Below are 23,804 nucleotides of genomic sequence, written 5' to 3'. Positions count from 1 at the left end.
GAAATTTCGTTATTATCGTTACCATCTCGTGTGTCTATATCATTCACCCTCACTCTCTCTTTCTCTTTCCTCGTGCTCTCGTTTAGGTACATTTCTTACTTTCATACTCGCATTCTCTCGGTCTCTCTCACTCTCGCTCTTTCTTATTTCGCCTTCGGAATTTTCATAGTTTTTTTTATGCAACACATAATGCGACTAGGTAGTACAGGTTAATTAATAATTAATATCGTTAGTTATACAATAATAACGTATGACTAGACAATGCAAGATAATAATTATATCGTAAATAGTAATAATCATGGATCGCAATTTATATCAACAATTGTGATGGCGCGCACGTGTTCTCGAAAATGTTTTTGTCTGTTTTATTTTTTAAGTCATCTTTGTGTCTTTGTTCTGTGCCACAGTGTGCGTGAATGGTCTCTTTTTCTTGTACGTGTGGGTGCATGTAATCATGTATTTGTGTGTTATGATTGTACGCGGAGTTGTAGTACGTCCAATGTATAATCTTTCCGTTCCTCTATTTTGTTAGATGTTAAAGATACAAGAAGAGTACGTTGAAATGTGTATGCCTCGTGTTGTTCATGTGTATATGGTATGCACCTATGCGTGCACTGTAATTTGTCTCGTGTATGATATAGAAAAAGTACATTAGCAAGAATCTTGTAAATTCGTGTAAATATTCAACACATTTCTAGTTCGTTGCCCTAAAGTGACGTTGAGGCGACGACGAAGAATGCTCGACGGAACCCATCAGGAACGAACATCCCATCGTTGTTTCCTCGAGAAATGAATTCTGTTCCGTTATGAGGATAACCTGCATGCAAAATGCGTATACGTGTGTTCTGCGATGAAGGAAGTGTGTTCTAATTTGCTCCGCTCGGCCGGTTACATTTTAGATCGAATAAACCTCGAATTTGCTATTTGATAAATTATGATTACACGTACGCAATGAAACTATCAATATGATACATAGTTACAACACATAAGTAAATAGAAAAAGTACATAGATCAAACTACTTACGTAACATCGACTTTTAAACATGTATGAATATTTAAATGAATGCACATAATTATAATAGTACAATGTCACGAAAATTATTATAATATTATGCTAATTTCAACTGTAATTCGAGGTTTTACTTGAACCTATTAAGACGGACTTGCGTATGCATATGTACGTGTATCATGTGTTTGTGTATGCGTATATGTATTGTGTAGAGAGGAAGCTTTTTGCTCTGTACTACATATTAAATCGGTATCCCGATTAACCTCTTAAAAAGCACGCCCATATATACTTATTGCACAACAATAGCCGTTGCGGTGTTATTGAGATGCTTGAAAAATTTCCATGTGAGAAATATACGTGTATAATATAATATAATGTAAATACAATATAATATAATGTAATATAATATAATATAATATAATATAATGTAATGTAATGTATATATAGATATATCTAATCTCCACATAATACTTCAATGGGAATTCCTACCTGTAGTTGTATAAATAATACGTGTAAGTAATAATCATGCGATAAGTACACAGTAATATGATAAATGACGATAATTAAATACAGATTATACGTATATAGGTTTAGATTCATTCGTGTTTCGCACCTAGACAAATTGTAAATAAAACCATGCTCGGCCCCATCAGAAAGTTATACGAAGAAAGTATATTTCGCGAAATGCTCGACAAACAAATTATCGATTTAATTTGATTCGAGAGCGCTAGTCGATTGAAGATTCTACTCTTTAAGAGGTTAAGTGATCTGCTGGCGCAACGTTTCTAACAGGATCGATCGATCGTTGGATCGATAGATCGATTGAATTTGGAAACATATCGATGTATCGACGTACGATGGATCGACGGTTAACAGTGATTACACGGTATCCTTCGCGGTGACGGCACCCTGTGAAATTAATTCTTCGAGAAATAATTTCGTCAGGATCCCAATGATGATCAAAGATGCTCTTTGTTACAAAGATAGAAAGAAAATATCCTCCACGACTGTCACCCACGTAAAAGCTCGAAAAGAAACCTTCTGATCTCTATATTTTCCCCAATTGTCTTCTTGATTCTAGCCTCGATATGCTGCGATCAAAGCACCAATCGTGATTTAACAATGAACAATGTTCGTGTCATTCGCGATCGAAATGATCAACGATATATATAAAGGTTAATTCGATTTTCTGACGTGAAACGAAAGTAACTCGCTCGCCAACGTAGAACCACCGAAGTGAATAATCGAGTGTCTAGCAATTAGAAACGAGGTAATTAGAAAGAGGAAGAAGCTCGGTGTTCCGATGCTTGGTCGATGCGTGAACGTTAGGCCTGTGCACGACCGACAGTAGTTCTAGTCCGTGCGTGATCAGACGCAGGCCAAACTTCCTAGCAGAGAAAGTAGCATCTCCGCGAAAAAAGAGACTTCTCTTTCTTATTATTTCTTTTCATCTTTCCCTAGAAAATTTTCTGTTTCCTATTCGCTCGGTAATTCGATCGAGGATCACCCGATCAAAAAGTAGTGTAAGTCCATGCAACATCAGACATGGACCGAAGTTTTTAGCAAAAATGTTTTCACTTCTTAGAAGTTTTTCTATTCGTCGACTTGTCTCGAAGGTCGTTCGATCAACGCTAGTATAAACAGTCTCGGGTTTCAATTTCCAAGTATAGGTATATTTTATTTGACATTTAATTCGATCGATAGTAGTGCGTATCGTGTCTGATCAGACGAAGATTTGAATTTTCTAAAACAATGTATTCGGAAATGAAACGATGACAGAAGATCTTTTCTATTTTTAATCATATAATTTATATCTAGTTTAAACTAAGCATTATTAGTTTAAACATCGCCACGTCAATGTTCATAAGCTACCAATCGATCGAAAAACGATATTCGAGCCAAGCAATCCTTCCACAAATCAGTCTTACTTTATCTATACCCACTGATCTCCCTCAACCCCTCCATCCCACCCTAAACATTTTTTTAATAATAAATAATCGCTATACTTTTTTTTTTTTATCGTAAATCGTCCCATCGATAATCGACCTATCACGATTCTCGCGTTCACCGCTGGGTGTGAAGCATGTTAATTTTTGGAATTCTTTCTCGTCTCTTTCTTTCTTTTTTTTTTTTTTTTTTGTTTAATAGCTCCTCTCTGGTGATATTACTCGCTATACATATATCCTATATACGTTCGTAAATCATTATCACGTATGATTTTGTGCAGTCCTTTATGCGGAACGTCCGATGATATTACATTTAGCTTTTACACGTAGAGTTTGTCCTTTAGCAGAGAACGTTCTTGTAGATTTGACAGCATTTTGTGTGGAATCGTTCCGTAATTACTGGAAGCATCAGAAACTTTGGCGAGAACTATTGAAATTTAATCCTTAGCCAATGAACTTCATCAATGATTTCACTTTATCAAAAGAAAAATATTATATTAAGATAGTACCATTGTATCGAAACACGGGGTTTGCTTAAATGCTTATTCTCTCATTTCTTACTAAGAACACGCGTTGTTTAGTCTATTTTATTATACGCGAAGGATTAAATTTCATCTTATATCAGTCGAAATTCTCGCTCAAGTAATTCAATCCGATGAACGCGTAATCAAACGGAAAGAAGTAAAGAGAATCGCGTGTCCATCGGAATCTCTTTGTGCAAAAATCCTTTGATAAAAAAGACCCTTTCTATTTCATTTCAATTCGATATACTTTCTTCTTTCTCTCCACTATTTTAATATCTTACTTGTTCTCGTCCATTTTCTTTCCCGTTTCGACGATCTAACGCCTAATCGTTATAATCTTATAGTAGTTTACCATACAGTTTATACCACCGTGTGTCACGTGTCGACCGATAATTTCTCACATTTAAATAGCGTTTTTTTTACTATCAGTTACAGTTAAATATCGCTATTAATACCGTATTAAAACCCGTCATAAAATACATTACTCTATTATAATTCGCGTTTTTTTACTCTTTTTCTCCTTGCCTCTTTTTCTCCTCCTTTACTGTCTCTCTCTCTCTCTCTCTCTCTCTCTCTCTCTCTCTCTCTCTACCTTTCTCTCTCTCTCTCTCTTTCACTCTTTTGCATCGTTAGTTTCTATTTCCATCTCATTCTGGTTAAACACGCTTCTATCAGACTTTTCTCTCGGTTCGTTCAACAATTATTAACTTTGACGACGTAGCTAGGCGTTTTCAACGAAACTCTCCGGTTGTCTCTCCCCTTGGAAACACACGTGACTCTATAGTCGTTACCCCTAACTCGCCGATTTCGATTGGAAAGTCACGAAGAGATTCGGTTTGACCCGAATGATCGAGAAGAACACCAGAATACCAGAACACATGGACGAAAGCTACGCTCTGAAAGGAACGTCGCTTTGAAATCGTCTCCTGTATATCACTCGATACGTTTGCCGTTTCTTTGGTTTCGCTGGCGCTAGAACGCGCCGATACTTTAATTCGTTCTCAGATTAAGTGTAATTTTACGAGAGCAACATGTGCCCGTTAAATCGAAACTAATCGAATTGAGAAAGTATAACTTTAATAGAGTTTAGATGGATCACGTTAATACGATTGTGTAGGAACTTTTAATTTCCAAGGAAAAAAGACGTTAACGTTATTAAGTATTTGAACGTAATTTTTCATAACAAGAGACACGTTTAGAAATTCGATCAATGTTCCTTTCAGACAGAATCGCTGATAATCTGTATGAAAATAGTTGCAATGGTACCCGACTCGCTCGTCAATCGATCAACATTATATATATTGCGTATCACTTTGTTAATTTACACGACGATAACGGATCGCACCGTATTAAACACGAGTCGAATAAAACGGAAGCGAAATCGAGCGAACCAAATCTCCTTTCTCGATCGCCAACAAAGTAAAGATCTTTCGGTTGGATCGCGTGACTAAAAAAAGTGGCGGACTTGCACAGAGACGTAGATGAAACGAGAAGGCTCGAAACAGAAGCGTGTTATCGAGAAAATTACAGGTGAAAAAAGTCATGTCCGTGTCAGATTTAAGAGCAACTTATATTTCCTTAAGTTACAAAATCATTCATAGTTTATGGTTTTGTCCATTAAAACGACAATCAAAAGACAACGGTATTTATTCGAGACAGAAAATTTCGGGGGTGACGAATAGCTTCCCTTGCGTTTTTCGTTTGTTCACTCACTCGCACTTTCTCGCACTCTCGTTACGTATCTCTCTCTCTCTCTCTCTCTCTCTTTTTATATCGTTTTTTTTCTATGTTACTTTTATGTTTTTTTTGCGTTATTTTTAATTGTGTTTTTTTTTTCTTTTCGATTCTGTTTTTGTTTCTCGTTAGATTAGTGCCCTCCGTTCACTTACGTCTACGGTTGTTTCCCATTAAAGCTGTAAATGTTTATTATAAAGACAATTCGTAACAGTCGGACAGATTTCACGTTCGGTCGTGATCCCTTTGAAAATCAACGATGTTTTTGCATTTTTTCATTTTTTTTTTTTTTTTCTTAATTATTTTTGTCCTCACGAACGGACCGTCAAAATTTGTCTCTTAAAATGGTCAACATATGTGTACTTCTTTTTTTATTTGTTTAATTGCTTTAATCTATTTGTTGTCGTCTCGCGTCGCGAAATATTTTTTGATCTCGATCAAGTTCTCTTTAATCTTTTATCGATCCGATTGGCGTCGAATTTCGCGTAAAGTGGACGAAAACGAGACGCACGGTTTCTCGCCTTCTTTTTCTCTGTTTTTCTAAATTTTTTTATTCCTTCGATTTTGTTTCTTTTTGCATTGTTTCCACTCGATCGATGTGTTTCACACACGCCCTGGAGAAAATCACTGAGAACGATAAATGTATTGCACTGCGTTTATCCTGGGTGATAATAAATTTTTTTTTTATGAACACTTATACATACAACGTTATAATATCGTAATGGTAAAATCTGGTATTATAATAGTTAATACGGAATCACTGCGACAACTGCGAGTGTAGAAACTCGATTCCCTCGATCGCGTCGAGGATCTTCTACACTGGTAATTATCGGTCACACGTGGAATTATTTTTCGAAACTAAACGCCATTCGGAAAACTTTCCAGTAAGATTTAAAAAAATGCACGAAAGAAGATGGAAAAGCTAAAGGGTATAGTACATTTCAATTATATATTTAAGGTGAAACTAGATCGATTAAAAAGTAACTCGTGAATCTCTGATCGAAAACACGTTGCGTTTGAAATTGAAGTTTCGAAAAGCGAAGTTCAATCTAAATTGAATTATCGATAAAGTCAGCGTCAAGTTTCCAGAAATGATTCTACAAGTGTGCTGCTCACTTGGATAACATCTCTCCGCGAAAAAGCTCCTCTTATCTTAATACTGTCGATGAATAAACTTTCATTCGATTCCCTATAGAAATCCCTCGTCCTTTCAATAGAAAAAGGATAAATGTCTTTTTGGCGGTTTCGCTCACGAGAACGCGTCCGTTCGAGATCGATCGTTAGAAACGCGTTTAAATATAATTACGTACGATTATTAATCGCGAATTTTGTACCTCGAGGGTCTTGCCGTCTTGGAATGTGCAAAATTTCGACGATCCTCGTCTACGTGATCCATAAATCACCTTTTAAATGCAACCGTATCTTCTCTAAACACGTTCATTGGTTAAATCAAACACTCGGTCTAGGTTTAGCAACAGGATCGAAAGAGACTAAAGCTAAAAAAGCGAAAAGTAGTCAACGAAGGTTGAAACATCGAAGGAGAAAGTAAGTAATGGAACGAAGTAGTCGTAGACGAGAAAAGGAAGTCTTTTATTCCGCGCCAGAGCCCTCGTACTCGGATGGAATGTATCTTCGATATTATGAGATCGTCGAGATCTAACAAGCACCTCGCTGTTTAAAACTTCTCTTCTCCCACCTGCCCCTCATCCTTCCTCTTTCGAAACAACTGAAAGCTGTCTTAACCGTATCACTAATTTCGCATTCTCTGTTCGCGTGAAACCATCCTACAATACGCCTTCGTTCGCTAGTTTTACTGTGCGCTCTTGTGCGATGATCGACGCCCTCGCGAAAACGCGCGATCGATTCTGTTTCAAGATCCATCAACCTTTTGATCGTCGTCCGGTTCCTTTTTAAAATCCTACGTACGTAAACAGCGTACTTCGATAAACGAGTTTCATCGCTTTAGAAATAAATTCAGCAGGCGAAGACGAACGCTGAATTTACATTTAAATATAAATTTCCTCGACGAAGTACTGTCTGCGCATTTATACTTATATTTTGTACGATATCTTAACGTTGATTTCTTATCTCGCGACGGAGGATGTTGAGAAGCGTAAAATGACGGGATCCAAGGCGCGATCAAGAGGTTTGATCCGTTCCATTGATTCGGACACGGTGAATTGAGATCTTTGATTCTCTACAGATCGTACCACGACGATTATCCTTTCGTTGCCACTATCCCTTTAAATAATTTATATATCGCGTTCCGGTATGAGCAATTGATTTACCGACAGTCTTTCCGTCTCTCGATTACACTTAAACACGTTGAAATACATGAAAAGGAATTAATCTATCTTTCCCCCCTCCCATCCCTGTTCAACCAAGCGTTATATCTTCGGCAAAATATAAATTATTTAAATAGCGCATGGATTACGAGACTCGACAAGTTTCCTCCTACGATCGACCAAAGTCGTTTCTCACCAGTACCGTGATAAACGTTAGAAAACGAAAATGAAACGACAAATAGCGATAACGTGACAGAAACGATCCATCGAAGGATTGTTTAAAAAAAAATTCCGCTATCCTTTCAAGAAAATCCATGAACGACGAGAAGGACTCGATTCGCTCCTCGAACCACGTGTATTTGGTTTCTTTCCTTTCTTTTGTCCTTCTTCTTCTTTCTTCCCCTCTTTTCTTTCTCTTTTTTTTTCTTAGAAGTCGTCTTCGAGAGAACAAGCTCGAATACGAAGAAAAAGAAACGGAAGAACACGAGCAAACTCATTTCCTGCGTCACGGTGAACCTTCTGAAAAAACGGCTCGAATCCGTTCACGGAATACAAACGATCGAATGTACCTAGAAAACACCATTGTATGATCCATCTTGTATCTATACGTATGTATCATATATATCGTGCGAATCTTTCCTATTTTGTTAACAGAAATGCGAAAAGCGGCGGTTGCTTTTCGGAGAGCATTTCGTTTACGCGTCGACCACTAGAAGAAGAAGAAAGTGTGCAAGGAGATAAAACGGAAATGAAACGGAAGAAACCCCCACGAAGCACCGTGAAACTCACTTTGCTCTTTGCGTGTCCGGAAAATGTGCAGAACCAAAGTTTCCGGGACACCCGTTGCAACAGTTCGTTTCTTTTTTCATTCTTATTTCTTTTTTAACACATTTGTTGCTGATCCGCTCGAGACCAGTCTGGCCAAAAATGATCCGATCGCCCTTAATGAATAATATCATCCGCGCTCGGTTTTTAACCCTTTCTTTGTTTCTTCTCCTTTTCTCTTATTCTTTCTCTCTCTTTTTTTTTTTTTTTTTTTTTTTTTTAATCTATTTTGCTTTTTCATCTCGCTTCGCTTTTTCCTTCCTCGTTTAAAGTGGAATTAATTACATATACCGTATATCATCTGGATGCTTACGTGTTTGTGTATGTACGTGTGTGTTCTCTTAAATCGCGTATTTAGTCACAGATTCTTTCGTCGCGTTCATTCTATCTCATTTTCTCATTGCCATTCGTAAATCCCATTCGATCTGGCACGATCTCTTGTTTCTTGCACGCGCACGTTATCTTTGTTATCTGTTTGTCTGCTGTTTTGTGGTTTCTGTTTTGTTGTTGTTTCATTTTTAGTATCACTATAGAGTTATCGTAATTAAATATTTATACACCCATTGACAAACTAGCTACCACGTTTTTTTGTCGTTTAAATACAGTTCCATAGATATCAATTAATTTAATTAATTAATAGTTATTATAAGTTACGATAATTAATAATTAGAATAATCAAAACATGTACAGAAGATTATAGATTATCTCTTTCTTCCCCCACTGATCCATCTCGCTCCTCCTCTTCCGTTAGCCGTTTTCTCTTTATCGTCATTTTTTTCTAGCCACCTTTGTATTTACCCCCCCCCCCCAACTTTTTTCCTCCTACTTCTCTCTTCTTATCTTTTTTTCTTTTTTAACATTTTTCTTCTTTTGTTAAAGAGTAGTTATCGACTTTTCTCTTGATCCGCGAGTGACTCGCCTCGGAGTAATATCTCGAGGATTTTTATTTCTTTACTTTTTTCCTATTTTCTACCTGTTTCTCCTTAATCTTCCTCTCTATTATTCTTACACACACACACACACACACACACTCTCTCTCTCTCTCTAGTTTTCTCTCGCACGCAATCATCAGTCTCTTTCGTTCCCCTTTTAATTCGCTGATTCTCTCTCTCTCGTCGACCTCACCCTCTCCCTTTCTCGACCGTTTTTTTTATATTTTTTTTTTTTAATTAGTTAGCTTAAGTATATAAATACTTTTCATCTTCATTTTCTTTGTTTCTTTGTTCGCTTTGTTTGTTAGTTAGGCCTACTGTGAGCTAAAGCTGCTTTTTTGTTGTCGCGACAATTTTTCTCCCTGCCTTTTCAATCTGCCCCCCTCCCCCCTGTAACCGCGCCGACTTTCGACGTTCCGGCAGCGCATCCGGTCGGACGACGTGCTTGAGAACGCGTAAAAATAATTTCATCCTCCACCGATATACGACGCCTCTCCACGCTCTTTCACCCTTTCATTCCCTTTTTTCCTTCTCTCACGCACACGCTCGCTCATTCTTACATTCCCTTTCTCTCTCACACTCACACACATATATATATCATTTTTTTTCTTTGGTTTCGTGCTCGCTCCAGGGTCGAGTACACCGTCTTTCGTGATCAAAGAAACGCCTCGGTCTGCGAACTCGCGGGAACGATCGAAGCGGAACGAACAGGGATGAAAGAAACAAGGACGTCCGAGAGGTCGAAATCGTCGACAAAGGAACGAAAAAAAGAAAGGGGTAGCCTGACGAGACGAACGTCGCTCGAGTCGACTCGATAACGAGGACAAGAGGAACACAAAGGAAATTGAGGTGGGCAAAGGGTGGCGGTAATGGTTTTGCGATTCCAAGGCAGGTGTACTGGACGCTGAGCGAGTAAGCTGCGAAACTGACAAGACGATCGAAGCTCGAAGGCCCGGCACGGTGGTTTTTAAACGAGAAAAAAGTTGCTTCGTCGAGCGACGGGAGGGGGACCGAGACGAAAAACGAATCCGTCGTCTATTTTCCCAATTGCTTCCTGTGCAAGTAAAACGCGCGGTGTTTATTAACCTTTTGTCTCTGGATTTTCCTCGATTTCGTTCACCCCTTCCGCCACCCCAACGTCACGTCAGTCCGCTGGAAAAAAGTTCGTTCGAAAATTCTCGAATTGTCATTTGTTGCTTTTCCTAGAAAAGAAAAAACGATTCAAAAAGTCGGGAGCCTATTCTCGTTCCGGTCTCATCGAGCCTCGCGTCATCGAGCTCGATGTTCCGCTTGTATTCGCATCGTTCGTCGGCTTCGAACGACTCTACGAAGATTTATATCAGTGGATCCGAAAACGTTCGTTGCCGTTTCGAGTCGTTGAAACTCCAGCCGCAAATAGACAACGAACGAGAGCTCGGTGATCACGGAGGCTCGATCGATTATCCTAATCGCTGGGGGTTCACGATATACGTAATCTCTAAACAGCTAGTTCTAACGCTCTTGTTCTTCTCTTAAGTCCACGAGAAAAACCACCTTTTTGCTTATGCGTTATCCTCTCTTTATTTTTTTCTGTGTTTTCGGGAGTCTCTAGTTTCCCTGGAAGTTTCAGGAGAGTATCATCGATCGCAGCCACGATCATTCGGAGCTAATTAACTTCGCCTAAAATCTCAGTCTCTGCGGTATTTTGTCGCTTCGGTACAAATTGGAAGAGGATTGTTTACCCATTTTTTTTTTCTTTTTGTTTCGTAGTTTCTTACTTTGCTCTTAGGTTGCTTTTGCTGCTTGATCGCGCGCCCCGTACACCGACGATCCCTCTATAGTTTGTTTCGTTCGAAGAGGAGCAACGCAGTCACGGAATGTCGTTTTAATATCATCGATCGCCGTCTGGCTAAAACCACGTGTATGTCTAAACGATAGATAAATCCACCTCGATCCACTAGCGATCGATTAGGAATCACGTTTCACTCTACCGATCGAAATGTAAATTCCCTACCGTCGATATTGGCCCTTTCTCTCAAAAAATTTGTCTACTCGAGGAGCAAAATTTCACTTTCGATTCGGTAAGTATTTCTTCTGTTTTTTATATATACTTCTTAGCTTTGCCTTTAAACAACTCGAGATCTTTCGTTCTCATTCGGTTAAAACTGCCCGTTGTCGTTCCACTCTGGACCTGCGCGAGAGCTGTACACGACAGCGAGACGCGAAGAACGAAACAGCGCGAATCGTTGACTCTCGACGTTGCCGCGCCATAGACACGGATCGACATTGAATAGACTCAATCGAATATTGAACGAACGATCACGAGGATCGTCGAGCGCGACAACCGCTATCGAACATCTCGAATGCGTCTAACGTGACGATGAAGCGCCTTTCCGGCGACAATGAATGCGAATCGCGATGAGCATCGACGACGAGAGAACAGGACGACGATAACGAGGGACAACGATCCCCTGGATCGACACTGAGCCGACAGTGAATCGACGATCGACTCGCCTCTATAAAACGATCGACAAGTTGTCGAATGGAGACAGCATTGTGCGTTGCTTAAACTGACAGCGACGTATTTCATCTTACGAGACCTCGTTTCCGATGAAGAATAGGTAAACCTCTCTCGATTCGAATCGATCATGGTGTTTTCTAAATTATTCACCGGTTGGATCTCTCGAAGAAATGCGTATTCAATGCTATTACGAAGATGGAGCAGTCTCTTGTTCACAGACTTCGTTGATCGATCGTCGTTCACATTCTCCCCGAACCGTAGCTGTTTAGTTTTAATCATTTAATTAACGTCAATGGATAATCGATATAGTCGATGGATTCTTTGGAAATCCGATCGATTTATACATATTGGCGATACGATCTATCGAGAGAGGAATGCTGCGAAGAAATGTTGCCTATTTGCACATTCTTTGCGCCACTAAGGGATGTTTGTTTGCGATACACACGTAATGCTGTACGAGGCAGGAGACCTGTTCTCGAAGATGACAAATTACGCCACGAAAGCTGTAGAGAATTCACTAACTAAGAAAATTACTAACTAATAAGGAACGTAAGCTGTTCGGATAGAAGAAGTTGGCTGAATTTGTCAATTCGTAATGATCCGGAGAACGAACCGATAAACCACTCCTTCAACATCTTCGTAGAAACACCTCTTTTACTTTTTTTACTTTTTCATTGGTTAAAAGGTACAAGAGAAGTATAAATGGTTGACTTTTACGGGTAATAATATCGCTAATGCGGCTAACGATTAAATGCAAATGTCCTAATAAAGGTAATATCGTTCGTCCGTCGGTGAAATTATCTAAAAGCCGCGGAATGTGACGGAACTTTTACGTCACGTTCGGACCGATTTCAAAACGCTTTGTATTAAATGAGTTTATTAAAAATTTATACAGGTCATAGGAGAGTTACAGGCGATATAAATTTTTGTTTACAACGTGATCGCAAATTTGTCGATATTCCAATTTTCGTGCGTCGAATAAAAATTAAATTTCCAACTGCTACGCAGCATCCTCTTGTGGAGGATTCGCGTTCTTCGCGAGAGATCCTCAAAGCGTTCGGAATCAGTTCGAAAGCGATTCGATCATCCTCCCGTCTCAAATATCCATCTTATCATCGAGAATAGACACATGGTGCCATTATCGCGTAAATGTGTGCCCTATTGTGTTCCCTGTGTACGTGTATGTATGTGTATATGTCTGACTTCGTATTCCCTCTCTTTTCTATTAATCACCGATAACAAAACACTCATTATCATCGTCATCATCGATAGCGATATAACTAACAACGATTATTGAGACATAAATACAATATATATAATGTATATCTAACGTAATAATCGTATGGTAATATAATTTTATAGTTAAGTAGATTAGCGTGTCCCCCCCCCACTATCGCTGTCTTTCACATCTCTCTCTCACTCTCTCTCTCTCTCTCTTTCTCTCTTTCATCATTCCCTTTCTTTTCTTTTTACTTCGTTCGTTCCCTCTTTATCTTCGCGTTCTTGCCTCGATCGATCTTTCCACGTTTTCCCCTCGCCTTTTCGATGGCTTTCTCTACATTGGAAAGAACGGGACAGGGCCTGCGCGATCATCCGTCGTCCCGACGAGTATCCTCGTCGCGTTGTGCGTCTCTTCGACCCTTTCCGAGTCTCTGTAGCATCGACAACCTCTTCTAATATACTGTGCGCTAAATTGAGCAGCTCCGACCGTTATTGCACTCGTTAAAGAGGAAAGAGAGCGAAACCCTTGTTTCTTAATCTTGTCTTTGCCAGGTCATCGTTCCATCATCATCGTGATAATATCATTTTCTCTCGATAATATCCTTATTTACGTAGGCAACTGATGACGTGGACGTGCTTCATTCCCTTTCCCCTTGGTACCAGTTTCCGCCCTTCGACACGGTCTCAAGTTTACCGAGGGACTACGTCCTCGCCTATCGTTATCAATGATTGGTTTTCACACTCCAACAAGTCTCTATCGTATAGTTTTACTGTTTTATTGGCGCAACATTGGGCAGTATATATAACCGAAATGCGCACGAGAGTATTAAAGCTACTTGCGCGACCGCCTCGTGGCATTTGTACTTTTAACAATGAGTTCTATCGTTCTCCGAAGTATCACGAACCGTTTCCATTAATTTTCTATGATCGTGGGCGCCGTTGGAACCTTCCGATCGACCTTCACCTTTCGATACTTAACGCAAAATTGTTATACGATCCAATATCGTTGACTAATCATCCGATGTTCGTGTGTTGTAATTGCACAACGACTATCGATAGGTTTGAGATCAATCTTTTTAACGCGTCGATCGACACACGAACATTGCCTTTGAGATCACAGACTATCAGTGGGAAAGAAGCAGAGACTCGTGTGTCGGTTCACGCGCCCCAACGACTCTCCTCTCTTTACGTGCGCAGACGGTTAAACTTCTCGATGGACACGAATTTCTTGTCGGTTCCACGGGGTCGCCCACGATGGAACAAAGATAATTATAGAAATGTTACGAACCACGATCGACGAGCGTGCAGTAAATATCCAGCGAAACGTCGGTGTACGCTGCGCTCGCGCGTGCTACGCATCGATTACATCAGTCTCTGTGAGCAACGAGGAATGTCAGGAAGCAGAAAAAGATATATATTATATTTTTTTTATCAGGATGGATAGAAAATGTAGATGTAAAACCATGGTTGTTTGGGAGGCTGGTGGCAACTGAAACAAGTAATCGAAATAAAACAAACGACGTATTTGAACCAAACACAAATCAGTTTAATCCTTAAATAAAACATAATTTCTGTTATGTTATATAATAATTAAATAAATAAATAAATAATCGGTAGTAGTAAGCAGTAGTAGTAGTAATAGTAGTAGTAGTAGTAGTAGTAGTAGTAATAGTAGTAGTGGTAGTGGTAGTGGTAATGGTAGTGGTAGTAGTAATGGTGGTGGCGGTGGTGGTGGTAGTAGTAGTGGCAATGGTAGTCGGAGTAGTAATAGGAGTAGTAGTAATAATAGTAAGTAATAGTAGTAGTGATGGTGGTGGTGGTAATAATAGTAATAGTTATAGCAAGTAGTTATAGCGGTTGAGAGAAAGTAACGGTAGTAGTGTGATGTTAAGTAAAGTGAGTAAGATGTTTTTTTCCTCTTTAGTGGTACGAAAAATTAGATAGATAATAAAGGCATTAAGGTTTTACACGTAGCTACTAGACGAGAGACACAAAAATTATATACGATCATAGTTAATAATAGTAATAATAATAATAATAATAATAGCAATAATAATAATAGTAATAATAATAATAATAATAATAATAATAATAATAGCGATGATTATCGTGACGATGATCGTGATAATGATGATAATGATGATGACGATGACGAAGATGATGATAATAATGAATAATAATAATGGCAATGACAATGGCAATAATAATAATAATAATAACCAGAATAATAAGTATAATTAATATACGTAATAATAATTATGAAAAGGAGAAAATTTATAGTTTTAATATTAGAAAACATTGAAACTGATTTCTTACATGCGATTCGTCCCCCGTTCAGAGGGTCATCGGACGTTCCCCCTTCGAAACCCTCACGCTTCGCCAAAAATCATTCGAGCTACAATTGTATATGTGGTATCTCCTACACGCACCATTGTATCCAGTTACGCAACTATCCTGCTTCGATTAAAGTCGTGTTACTATTATTTTTTTCATACCTTCACAGCAAATCAATCAAGGATCATGATCGGTGCAAGAAGCATCGAAGCAACGAGGGGCGAATCGTTTCTCCTTTATCTCTGACGTCTGTAACACACGCCACTGCACGCGATGACGCCAGTTTGCTTTTTGTCAGCCGACCAGTGTATAATTTGCACTAATATCGAGATCTTGTTTGCCCCGTGGACGCGTCGATCGCGTCGTCCAACAACACCCGATCGAAAGAACCGAAGGGTGTACGCGTCGCGCGCGACCGATCGATATTCACGAGTTTTCCAAATAAATAAAATAAAATCTTAGCAGAAAGCATCTGTTGCTTGAGGTTCAAATTACGTTTTTTTTTTTTTTTTTTTGGGGAGGGAGGACAAGTGTATATCGTCGTGCTCCTAGGGAGCGTATTCTCTTTCGAACGAACAGCCTGTTCCTCGCTCCCGGACTAGACACAAGAAGGTACACATAAATAGGACAACATATATATATGTGTATATATATGTGTGTGTGTGTATATATATGTATATATATACATATATATATATATATGCTACGCTTTTTTCTGTCGCGTTATACTAAACCTAGGAGCTTAAGAAATTTTCGAAATTTACTCACGATTAAGTACTTACGATCCATGTTCGTTCGCGCTAGTCCCGATCACCGCTACAAGGTAATATGTATTTAAGAAAACGTAATTCGATATTCTTCTATCCAATTAGTCTTTGTTCGCTATCTAAGAAAAAGATTTGGTTTTTGGTTTTCGATAGTACGTCTAATCCCATTCAGGGGAATTACTTGTATGGGCTAGCGCGGGCGAAACGGTTCGCTTACCTTATACATCGTACCACCTAAAACGCGCCTTCTTTGAAATCGCCTGTCTGATTTGCTTACTAGTCTAAAGAAAAGAGTTTTCTCGTTCTCTGTGTGGAGAGAGGTTCTTAACACGCGGCGCCGTTTTCTATGCACTGACGCCTCTTTGCACGTAGACTAGACACGTGTTTCCCGATGATCCGGAAATTATTCGTCGATCGTACTTCAACATCATGTCTGTATCACATATCCGTGCACCGTCGCGAAGTGTTTCTTTCGTTTAATCTTTCGTTCGTTCTTCGTTGCAAGAAAAGACACGACGCGTCCAATCTGCGTACCGTATGTATAAGTAAACCGTCTCTATGAAATATTATTTTGTACGTTGGACTTTTTTTTTCTTTCAATATTTTCGTTAAAAAAGGGAAATCGAACGTTCGTGTTTATAAAAATCGGAACATCTTCGTTGCGACGGGGAGGAAGAATCCCTCCTTTGTTCCTTTTCTCCCCGCTGCAAGCAATGTCTTTGTATGTATACGTGTACGTGTGTGTAAAGTGGATGTGTGTTTTTGTTAAAAAGTTGGCTGACAAAGTTCTTCTAAAACGTCCAAGTTTGTGGACGGTGCACATTCGAGGGACACTAATACGCGATGCTCGATAAAATCAGACTCTGCACTCAAGAAAGCACTTTGTACTAACTAAGATCTCTCTTATACGTACATATTATCTATACATAAGAAAAATAAAAGAAAAAAAAAAAAAGAAAATGAAAAAGAAAAAAAAACGAAAAGAAAATGAAAAATTGGATATTCTTTGGACAACCGGCAGAGAAGTACAAGAGCTCGTGACTAGCAAAATGAAAAGATACAACACGCTGCTACGTTATCAGGAAACATGACGTAATCCCTCGGGTCACTTTTATGACGTTTCGATCTCTCGAATTTTCGCGACATCGCATTGTAATGTATAGCACATAAGCCCTAAAATATCTTCTTAAATAGGTAATAATTATTATACTTCGTCTTTCGGTACTCGTCGAATGATGACTCGTCCTTAATTTAACTACGGATTAAGAAAGTTTAGATTCTTTAAGTACGTTTAGTCTCACTGGCTAAACAGGAGAAAGAAAAAGGGGAAATCGATCGTCTGCATTTAACAACTAGTTCTCCCGCTCTCATCGGCGTCTCCTCGCATCCTAAAAATCGAACGCGAGGCTTCTCATATGCGTCAGTGTCATTGTTTTGACTATTGGTATTCATTCCCGTTTCTCTTATATCCTCTACCAGAGAGCGACTTGCCTCCTTTCGTACTTCGATCGATCTATCGATCGTCCCCGTCCCGTCCTCGATCGCGATCCGTCTGTATTGTCTCGCCACGTCCTTCTATTCTCTCTCTACTCACTCGTCTCTCCTTTCTACGTCATTCCCCTACAGTCACCTACTACTACGCACTCTTTTCCATCCTCCATATGTATGTCCACCGATCCTTTCCATCGAGTTCACACGTAGCCGATCTAATCGGGAAAACACGAGGCACTGTCGCGTTTTCTTGTCCGCTTCTCTTACGTCGTGAGTTGTCAATGATTTTAGAAAAAAAAAAAAGGGAAAAAAATCAATCAGGCCCTGCCTTTTATAAATTTTGCTCGAGTCTCACAGCCTGACGTCGTCGTGACTCTTTGGTCTAGTAGAGGGGACTCTCGTCCTCCCTTTATTTCTCTCGCCAACTCGATTTCCATGACAAATTATCTCCTCTATGTTTGTCGATCGATACGGTAACGTTATTATTATTATTATATTTAGTATTACGTGGCCCGTGTATCCGCGTACATATACATAAATCGGCAATATGTATGTACAATATTCGCAAGCAGTCGCACGAGCCACGTTTGGTCGCTACGGACGTTCCTTTCTTTTCGTCCGATTTCATCTTATCGTTTATTCCGTCCAAGCCGCGGGAATGAAGCGACACAGTCGCGAATCCCACGAGCTACGGAAGCCGACAGGACCTCGCGTTAACCTTCTGTCGTGGACGAACAGCGGGAGAAAAGAAACGAGTAACCAGAGAGGGAGAGGGTGAAAGCTAAGGCGAAGGAAATAAAGAAAAAGCGAAGCTTCCTCTTTACCCTCCTCTTCGTTCCTGTGCACGATGTATAATTAGGGATATCGGGCGAGCGATCGCGTACCACGACCTACCTCTCTTCGTCTTCGCTGTCTGTTCATCCTCGTCTCTTTACGTCCCTCTCCCTCTCAGCCACGCGCACCTACTGCATATGCATCGCACCCTTGCTCGTACAGACACACGTATACACGCACACACACGCACGAGTATCTCTTAGCATTCTCCCCTTTCTTCCTGTTCTCTCACTCTGCTCCTGTCTTTTTTCCTTCCATCATCCCTCGGCCGAATATTCTCCAGGGAACTCAGCATCCTCCGAATATTAGTCGGAATTGTACTCGTCGTCGTGGTTCTCGTAGTCGTATCTGACCCACCGATATTTCTTCACGGAGACCAGAGCCCTAGTCATCTTTTCGCATTTGGACACATCGGCCAGGTAATCTTTTAACGGGTGATTCTGATTCTGCTGCTGCTGCTGCTGGTGTTGATGCTGGTTATGGTAGTTCTGATTGTTATGATGGTTTGCTCCGCGATCACGACTGTTCAGGGTGTTGATCACGGAATCGACAGGGAGATGGTGGTGGTCGATCTTCTTAGTGGAAGCACAGGCAGTCGCGAGCGCTTGGACGGTCGCGGGCGTGACCACAGCCGCAGCCGCAGCCGCGGTCGCAGCCGCAGCCGCGGCCGCAGCAGCAGCGGTCGCTGTTGCGGCGACCACCGATGCGGCTGCTGCGATCGTTGAACCGAGCACGGTTTTGGTTGCGGTCGCTTGACCGATCACGGCCGCGGCTGCCGCCACAGCTGGCGTTGCTGCCACTGCTGTTCCTGCTGCTGCTGCCGCTGCTGCTGCCTGATGATGGTGATCGTGGTGTTGCTGGAGCTGTTGCTTGTCGTTCTACGTCGCCTTGCTCTTGTTCGTCTTGAAGCTCACTTGAAGAACCCGGTTACCTAGCGTGTAACCGTTCAAGCTCTGGATGGCGACCACCGCCTCGTCATAGTTGGTCATCGTCACGAAACCGAAGCCTTTGCACTTGTTCGTCTGCAGGTCGCGGATCACTTTGACCGATTGGACGGCGCCGAACGGACCGAATAACTGCCACAGCACGTTCTCCTCGGTCTCTGGAGCGAGGTTGTACACGAAGATACACCAGCCGGAACCGTTCATCGCGTTCCCGGGTAGCATTGAGTTCGCCAATAGATCGCCTGCCAGCGGGCTGTACCTGAAACAGTTTATTTCATCGTGTGAAAACGTATGCCCATCGACCACCGCTTTTGTGCTCGCGCTTTGGTCCATGGGTTTCCCTTTTTATCTCGCGCTCGCGTTACAAGGCAAGAAAAACGTTCTGCGCTCTGGCGGAGCAACGCCGTTAATCTACGCAATCCAATTGATCAGGATTGCTTTCGTTTCTGTCACACGATACATAGTTATTTACGAAAGAAATTCTGTTCGTCGACGGCGCTACTCAACGCTGTTACCTTTTACTCTGGCTATTCGTATGGAAGAATCTCGGACAAGATTCTTTTATTGCGAACAAATTTTATCGTGTACACAGAGCTATGTGGCTAACTTATAAACTTTAAAGTGCCTCGAACAAATGCGACTCAACTAAAAGACTTTCTTTCACAAAACACTAATTTTTCCTTCGATGTTACTGTCGCAAAAGAATCGTATGAATAAATTAAGGTCGTGCAAGTAGTGCCGTATAAAATCATTCGCGTCTTTTTATTCAACAAAAATATTCTACGTACAAACGAACCCGAACGGAAAGATAAACGACGTCGGTTATCCGACCAATTATCCCGGCGCGAAAAACCGTCACTTTCGTGGTAATTAATTTCGAAACGAAACCCTTGACGGGAAAAGTAATCGTTGCGCAAGGCTGCATGCAATTGTACCGGTAAAAGCGTTCCAAATGAACAAGTCGCGTCTCGACGCTGGCTACCGGACGGAACTTTTAATTAGATAAAAAAACAAACAAAAAAAAAAAAAGACAAGAAACAGGGAACGAGAGCGATGGTGGAACGAAAGGAGTGAAAAAGCAGGAAAAATCGCGAAATAAAATGGGGAAAATTCGCATGCAAACGTTCGTTAATCGGCATGCTGGAAGTTACGAAACGCCGGATGTGAAGGTGAAAAAACATCGAGGCAGGACATATTTACAGAGATGTAAAAATGTAATCTACGTACCTACTTGACGTCACAAGCCGCGTTAAAACAGGGCACATCTCAGTGAGTATTCATTATAGGGTCGAGATGACAGTAATTAAGCAGGCATTCGTTACGAACGCTCGTTAGGAACCGCGTCTTTTATACGCACGCGTATATACAACGCGATTTCGTTGGTTGGGGTGGCTTTTTCTTTAACGACACCTCGAATGAACCCCAAACTCGATTCATCGGTATCTCCCTTCCTTTTCTGTCCCCCACCCTCTTTTTTTTTTAAATTCATTCATCTACATTTTATTCAGAGGATATCTTCTTTTTTATCCGTTTTTTTAATTGTTGCTAGATATTTATAATCGAATCTAAAACCATCGATCAAGTTAGAGGTTCGATTGGACCAGGTTGCAGAACAGAGACGTTCCTTCGTGAAAGAAGAATCCACGTTTTCTTTTAACTAGCCGATACGTACACACTCGTTCGACTATCGTTTAATATTCCAAGGATTGTCAGAAACGTTCGATCGAAGTAAATCTCTCCTGATCCTCGGAGGCATGGATTCTCATATCGCTTATGCAAATATCAAAAGTAATAGCGCAATTTATTTAATCGACGATCGATCGTTTCTAAGACTACGAAAGTCGACACATCGGTGCGTTGTTTTCTAACCATAATCATGTGCGATTCTCTTGCATTGGTGTGTGCCAACAAAAATACATATACCTATATATTTGTACATATACGTATATATATATACGGTTCACGTGAGTCCACGTAATTGCTCTTTCAAAGATCGTGCGCCTAGCTTCGCTCCCAGCTCTCCACCAACGATTCAGTGACACGGTGGTCTTTCAACAAATATCGCTGCTCTATATTGTCGTTGTTCTACTATCGAATTAATTGTACTATTGTGTATTGTTACGTTGTGCGTCCATTGGAACTTTTATTATCATTTTGTTTTCTTCCAATTACTGACTACTCATTGTACGCTAATCTAATCGAACATTCTTGCGCTTATTCTTGCTTTCAAATAGAGGGATTGACTCTGATCGTCGGCAGAGAGACCGAGAAATCGTAGGTGCACGATCTCGAGTCGAACACGATCGATGAAGGCAAAGAACCAAAGAAAAGAAACAGTGAAGTAGGAGAAGAAAATGCGAGCTTGTCGAGGAACGTTGATTCGAGTCTCTATTTGCAATATTTTTCTCTGTTCTTTGTTATATTCTTTTTACTTTCTTGCCAGGCACGGCAACCTGTAGTTTCGCGAGAATCTGTTTAATCTGTTTTATTCTTCTTTCGACGACGATTGAAAAATCGGTCGAAATCCGTCTGTACAGTCCTAGACCATATTACTTTTGTCACAAAAGCTTGAAAGCTAGCGGGTAGAGGAAAAATGAAAATTCTACGGTTATTTCTAATATCGGTTAAATCAGAGTGAAACTTAGATCTGACTCGCGAAACTGAGAATAAATTTGAAGAACCTCCGACAGAACGTAGAGATGATTTAGAAAAAACAAACGAGGTAATTGAAAAAAGAGAGTAAAGGCAAGTTTTGCTTGTTCTTCTTTTTCTTTTTCTTTTTTTTTTTTTTTTTTTTTTTTTGTCTTTCGAGTATCGAAGGAAATGAGAAACGTTATGAATTGAGATTGCACACCCGAATCGATTCGCATTCTCGAGAAAGCGCTAAGATATGCTCTGTGACGTTTGGTGAATAGAGAAGCGTTTGAAGGACAACGATTAAACGGAACGAAAGGCAACGAGAGAGAAGAGAAGAGAAAATAGAATAGTGTGAGGCGAGGGGGGAAGAGAAAAAGGCTTTAAAAATTTCATATAAAATATAAAACGCGGCCGTTTAAAAGAACGAATCATAAACAATGAACGGAAATCTCTAACGATAACGATGAAGATTTTCGTTTCGATTCGATATTTGACTTATTCCGAATAAATTTGATATATAATTAGTATCGCGATTAAATATAATTTAACTGTATCGATAACAATTAGTAAAAATGAAATGAAAGTCGAATGAAAGATGGTATGACCATATGAAATTTTTAACGCGGAGCGTGTGTGGAAGGTAAGAGAACGAAGCCACGCAAAAACAGAAATCAATTATCGAAAAATGAAAAACCGGGAGGGAACGTAGTGGTAGTAACGAAAAAAATACTGACCTCTGTAAGCCTTTGTTAATGGCAAGCATGGCCTTGCCAGTGCTAAAACAAAACACAAAAAGAACAACGTAAGAAGAGAGATATTCCGGGAATGAGCCAATAAAATCGGGATAAGAGTCAGTCGCTTCCTTGTGCTTCCGTTTTATCTTTCTTTCTGGCATTTTTTTTTCTTTTTCCTCGTACGGAACTACCATCTATGGTGCCTCTCCGTTTTCTTTTCTCATCGTGGATAACGCAACAGGCAGGGAGGTAAAGATAGATTAAGAAAGAACTAGAGAAAACAAAGAGAAAAAAGAGAAAAAAGAAAAAAGATTGTCAAAAAAAAAGAAAGAAAATAAAATAGATAGAAAATGGAATTCCTCAGGGTAGTTTTCTCCCTTTTCCTGAGAGGAGAGGAGAGACAAGGAAGCGTAAAAAGAAAAAGATTGCGGTGACGCGGCATCGATCGAAAAGGAAACGAAAAAAGTACGGAATAGAGGCAAGCGAAAAAAGCGAAGCGCATTAATCTACTTTTTCATATTTCTTTCTTTTTTGCTTCTTTTTTTATCTTCTTTTCTTAACTGATACACTTCGAATCGTCGAATCTTCGTACCTGTTCGATTCGATCGATCCAACGTTACACGAGTCTTCCGTCATAAAGTTTACTCGCGTTTGACTGACATGGACAGACAGACGGACCTGAAGTACGCTCGATATCCGGTTGTTAAGCAAGTTAAATGACACGATGACATGATGAGGGAAAGTCTTTATCGTCATCTTCGTTCGTTATATCATGTCTCTGAATGATAATTCTTTTTTTTTCTTTTTTTTTTTTTTTGTGACGGCACGCGTCGTGTTTTGCAGAGGCACAGAAACGCGGAACGAAGGGGAGACGAGAATTGCTTTTTCTAGTCTGTTTTGTTATCGACGTTTCTCAACTCCATTTTAATCGAATTCGTCGTCAGCCTCGCATCCACGGTAATGCATTTCCGAGGACCACGAAACCTTCCTCGCGTCTCTACGAATAAGAAATTATTTAACAAATTTTCTGTCACACATCGTCGTTTCAATCATACCATCGTGCTAAAAAAGAATAAAATCGTTTCGA

At 40.2% G+C, this 23,804-nt stretch overlaps 1 protein-coding gene across 11 annotated transcripts in view; it reads right to left on the bottom strand.

The window, feature by feature from the left end:
- Window positions 1-13,736: 13,736 nt before the first annotated feature.
- LOC132910813 (ELAV-like protein 2) overlaps window positions 13,737-23,804 on the bottom strand; it is a 41,040-nt gene continuing 30,972 nt past the window's right edge. For 7 of the 11 annotated variants that reach the window (XM_060966853.1, XM_060966854.1, XM_060966852.1 and 4 more), the window contains 2 exons: window positions 22,718-22,759; window positions 13,737-19,605 (listed from right to left, as the gene is read on the bottom strand). In XM_060966853.1, coding sequence (XP_060822836.1) covers window positions 19,281-19,605; window positions 22,718-22,759 — 367 coding nt within the window. In that variant the 3' untranslated portion in view covers window positions 13,737-19,280. The remainder of the gene's footprint in view (window positions 19,606-22,717; window positions 22,760-23,804) is intronic. The other 4 variants (XM_060966857.1, XM_060966859.1, XM_060966860.1 and 1 more) reach the window with 1 other exon arrangement.

This window comes from Bombus pascuorum, chromosome 9 (assembly GCF_905332965.1).
Source record: "Bombus pascuorum chromosome 9, iyBomPasc1.1, whole genome shotgun sequence".
NCBI lineage: Eukaryota > Metazoa > Arthropoda > Insecta > Hymenoptera > Apidae > Bombus > Bombus pascuorum.
Note: the sequence above shows the minus strand (reverse complement) of the source record. Positions and strands in the feature narration are given on the sequence as shown.